Genomic DNA, 3,975 nt, shown 5'->3' with positions numbered 1-3,975 from the left:
GTTTGCCAAATAACTTTTTGTAATAATAATACTGTAATACTAAAAATCTGTTGCTTTTTTAAAAAAAAAATGTTTGTAAGACCAAAGATGAAAGTGTTGAGTGAAAGAGTGAAACGTTGAACTCAATCAGGTAAAGATGGAGAGAGGGTTGTGAATCTAAACATTTTTGTTTACATGGATGAAGAATTTCCCCATTAAAATAAAAAAAATAATAACACGGTTCACTTGCATACAGCTCCTACAACGCATGCGCGCATCACCCGCCCACGTTATGAAACGTCATCACGTCAGCTCGGTCACGTTGGTCGGCGTAACAAGCCTTTAGCACGCAGCAGTTCGTCACAGTTTCTTGACAGGAGGCACTGGCGCAGGTAAGATTTACTGTACACTGCTATTGTACTGTAATATAACGCCCATACAGTCCAGCTTGTTTCTTTTAAATGACTTTGTGCATTGAACCGAGTCACTTTTTTGGGCGGTGAGCTCGCGAAACCGAAGGTTACAGTGAGTTAACGTGTTAGCCGCGAGCTAACATCAAGTTAAATGTTAAAGTATGCTAGGTTATGTCGTCTGTTATATTTATTATTTCCTTATGTGAGTAACTTTGGCTGCTTTAGAGAGGTCATATTGATTTGAAGTTACAGCAACACATTGGCTTTGTACACAGTCGTTTGGAAAAGCTTTTACTTTATTAAAAGGCTAATTTAAGCTGCAGTCATACAGTGGGTGTAACTTGGGTGTCTTTCCAGAACAGAAGCTCGTTGTCTTTTTTGATGCTTGATTATATTGTGAATGAATGAGAAATATTGACCAAGGGCTGCAACAAACGATTACTTTTATTATAGATTAATCCTTAAGTCGTCAATTAACTTGAGGAAAATAGAACAAAAATGACCATTAAAATGACCAGAATACAGAGTAGTGTCTTTAAATTCCTTATATTGTCCAAAACCAGTGAATGTTTGGTGTTTTTCCTTTATGAGTGACAATGGCAGGGATTAATTGCTATCAAAGCTGATGTTATGTAGATTGACTGTATGGACCTGTCCACTATGACAGAGCTGCACAGCTGCAATCATCTGACTCTCTATAGCTGAGACATAAACTAGGCCACATCTGTAATGTTTAACTCTGTTCACCACCTCAGGGGCAGTTAGACCAGACGGCCACCATGGTGCTGAACCCTGTCATCTCCAAGCTCGCTGGTAAACTGGTGGTGCTGGCGAGTGCTTCTCCCAGGAGACTGGAGATTCTCAGCAATGCGGTATGTGTTAAACTCATAGGAAATGTGTCTATTATGACTGCTGTGAATACATATATTGTGCATATTGAGTTGAGCAAGAGCAAGGTTTCTTTTCTGTGATCGACTCCGCTTTAGAATCCAAATATCTTGACTTCAGCTATTTTAGTCAAGCTGTCATGTGAATGTGTGCATCATATAAACGCTATTTAAAAACTGTCACAAAGTTACTGATTCTTATATACACAATAACAATAAATCAAACAGATTTAGGTGTGTATGTGGCAAGCTCACAACAAAATACAGTTGAGAAACTCTGGGATAAATTAATTATAAATGTTTTGTCTGCTCATACTATTTCTTATCTATCTGTGATAATGGTTTCATTGAAAATAAACATAATGAGAATGCAGTTTTTTTTCTTTATAACTAGTCAGATAAATCAGCCCGACAGATTGCAGATATGTCTGCATCAATGCAACATACGATTTAGAAACATCATTGCTGTTCAAAATGTTATCCATCAAAGAGTACAGAGGGTTTTTGTTCAGCTATGTATCTTTGTCACAGTTCTTTAAAAAATAAAAACATTTTTGTCGTTATTATGGTATAGTGTAAAAAGGATGATTCAAATATTCAAAAATTCAGTGTGGGATGGAGTTGATGTGAAAAACCTTTTCTTCACTTTAATGAATAAGTGAAAAAAACACAGTTAGCCTTAGTGGTCTTTACTTGAACAAATTAGTCAGTTTGATGAAGCTTTACAGCACAGCATGTGTGCATGGACAGAGATATTTTGAAAAGTACAAATGTACATGTGTAAGTTCAAAGTACAAGGAATAATTGCAGTTAAAGTGTTTTTTGGTATGTCTCTGTGCACACATGATGTGTCAAACGCTTCTCTGATATCAGCTTTGTTGTAATAAAATTATATACATGGTTATGTTTTCTCAAACTTACACGTCATACAGAATCCCACATAATACTTTGGAGGAGTCAAAACAGTGTTATGTAATACAGACTTTTGGAGTTAGGACATCTACAAGGTCCTCAGTATATGTCAACCTCCAGACAGCTGCAGCCTTCACACATGCATGCATGCTGACAGTCAAGTACTGTGAAGCCTTTTTGTACATCAAACCATAAACATGAATAGTGCACAAATCACACATTTGTTTGGTTTTTACCACAGGAGTATCATATCATTGTTGCTTTTTTCTCTCCTATACTTCAGGGCTTACGGTTTGAGGTGGTACCATCCTGGTTCAAAGAAACACTTGATAAGAGACTTTTCAAGGCACCTTATGAGTATGCTGTTGAGACGGCCAAACAGAAGGCCCTGGAGGTGGCCAGGAGGATGCCCTTTGTGAGTTAAGCCCCTTTTTGTATGACAGTATACAGTACTGTGCAAAAGTCTTCGGTCATCTCAAACTTTGTTATTTTAGCAAGGTAATGATGATCAAACATGTTTATTTCTCAGTAGCCTTTTCACTAAAATACAACCAGAACATGCAGGAAATATAGATACCTTATTAAAATTACAAATATTTCAGACAAATAACTTCAACAGGCTTAAATTTCATGTATTTAGTGGGACCTCCCTTTCTACTTAGTATGTCTTGAACTCTGCAGACAATATGAGATTTACACCACTAATCTCCCGGTGTATTTACACCAGGTTGCATTAAAAACAAATCTCAATATTGATTGTTTAAGCTACCTTTTCTTATGGTTGTACAATTCCATGTTTGCTCTTTATCCCTTTTCTTCATTGAGCCTTGCATCAACAGCTTGTGACATGTTCTGACTTTTTGGTGTTTTAATGCATTGTACATGTCCTCTATATTCTTTGTATTTTAACAAAGAGGCTGAGGTAAATAACAAATCTATGGGGGCCTAAGAGTTTTGCACAGTACTATACATTAAACTGTTGACTGATATATCAATAACATATCATTTGCTTCAGAAACACCTGAAGACTCCAGACATAGTAATCGGAGCAGACACTATAGTGGTAAGAGGAAGGAAGCTTTACAGCATTTTATCTGCTTACTCTCTGCGTTGTATATTTTTATATATTATTTATATATATATATATGTTTAGACTGTTGATGGCATGATTCTAGAGAAGCCTGTGGATAAAGAAGATGCTTACAGGATGCTATCAAGGTGAGTAACACTTACGTCATCTAAAAATTTGAAACAGGAAACAAGCAGGATCTTGTTTACAATTTTTGTCTTCTTTATTTTTCTCTTCCAGCTTGAGCGGTAAAGAGCACAGCGTCTTCACGGGTGTAGCTATTGTCCTCTGCCATGAGAAAGGGAGTAAGTCACAACTGAACACTGATTAGATTTACAGTCTGTTTTCTTTAGAAACGTGATGAACAGTTAAATCCTTTGCTGTACTTTTTTATTTTCTGTTTCCACATTTTTTGTCTTAAATTTAATGTTAAAATGAAGAGTTTTCCTATTAAACCTGGCCAAAGTTTCTAGTAATGAGGTAAATGTATACTTAGTTTATAGCAGTTTTTTTCGACCCTGGCCACAGTGTGAAGTCATAGTGCACCAGACTTCCCTTTACAGTCATCTGCTCCTGCCACACTACTGCAAGTGTTTGCATCATGTAGTGCACACTGCTACATGTTGATGCCATTGTTCATTTGTCCCAGATTTTGGATTATATTCCTGGTGGAACAAAACATGCTGTGTTTTAAAGCTTTTATCAGTGATTTTTT

General features: G+C 36.6%; 1 protein-coding gene across 1 annotated transcript; it reads left to right on the top strand.

Annotated features, from left to right (window-relative positions):
* Positions 1-309: 309 nt before the first annotated feature.
* LOC121966153 (probable bifunctional dTTP/UTP pyrophosphatase/methyltransferase protein) lies at positions 310-3,616 on the top strand. The gene is made up of 6 exons (XM_042516262.1): positions 310-371; positions 1,148-1,264; positions 2,475-2,606; positions 3,207-3,254; positions 3,345-3,409; positions 3,501-3,616. The coding sequence occupies exons 2-6, from the start codon at positions 1,172-1,174 to the stop codon at positions 3,589-3,591; spliced, it is 429 nt and encodes a 142-aa protein (XP_042372196.1). The 5' UTR covers positions 310-371; positions 1,148-1,171; the 3' UTR covers positions 3,592-3,616.
* The last annotated feature ends 359 nt before the right edge of the window (positions 3,617-3,975 follow it).

The sequence above is a fragment of the Plectropomus leopardus genome, unplaced genomic scaffold, assembly GCF_008729295.1.
Source record: "Plectropomus leopardus isolate mb unplaced genomic scaffold, YSFRI_Pleo_2.0 unplaced_scaffold23308, whole genome shotgun sequence".
Lineage (NCBI taxonomy): Eukaryota > Metazoa > Chordata > Actinopteri > Perciformes > Serranidae > Plectropomus > Plectropomus leopardus.
Note: the sequence above shows the minus strand (reverse complement) of the source record. Positions and strands in the feature narration are given on the sequence as shown.

Bases quoted from the DNA above. Each gene is read 5' to 3' on its own strand.
- LOC121966153 (XM_042516262.1), top strand. From the start codon at position 1,172: ATGGTGCTGAACCCTGTCATCTCCAAGCTCGCTGGTAAACTGGTGGTG. The intron at 1,265-2,474 runs GTATGTGTTAAA...CCTATACTTCAG, and splicing joins TGGAGATTCTCAGCAATGCG to GGCTTACGGTTTGAGGTGGT. The intron at 2,607-3,206 runs GTGAGTTAAGCC...CATTTGCTTCAG, and splicing joins TGGCCAGGAGGATGCCCTTT to AAACACCTGAAGACTCCAGA.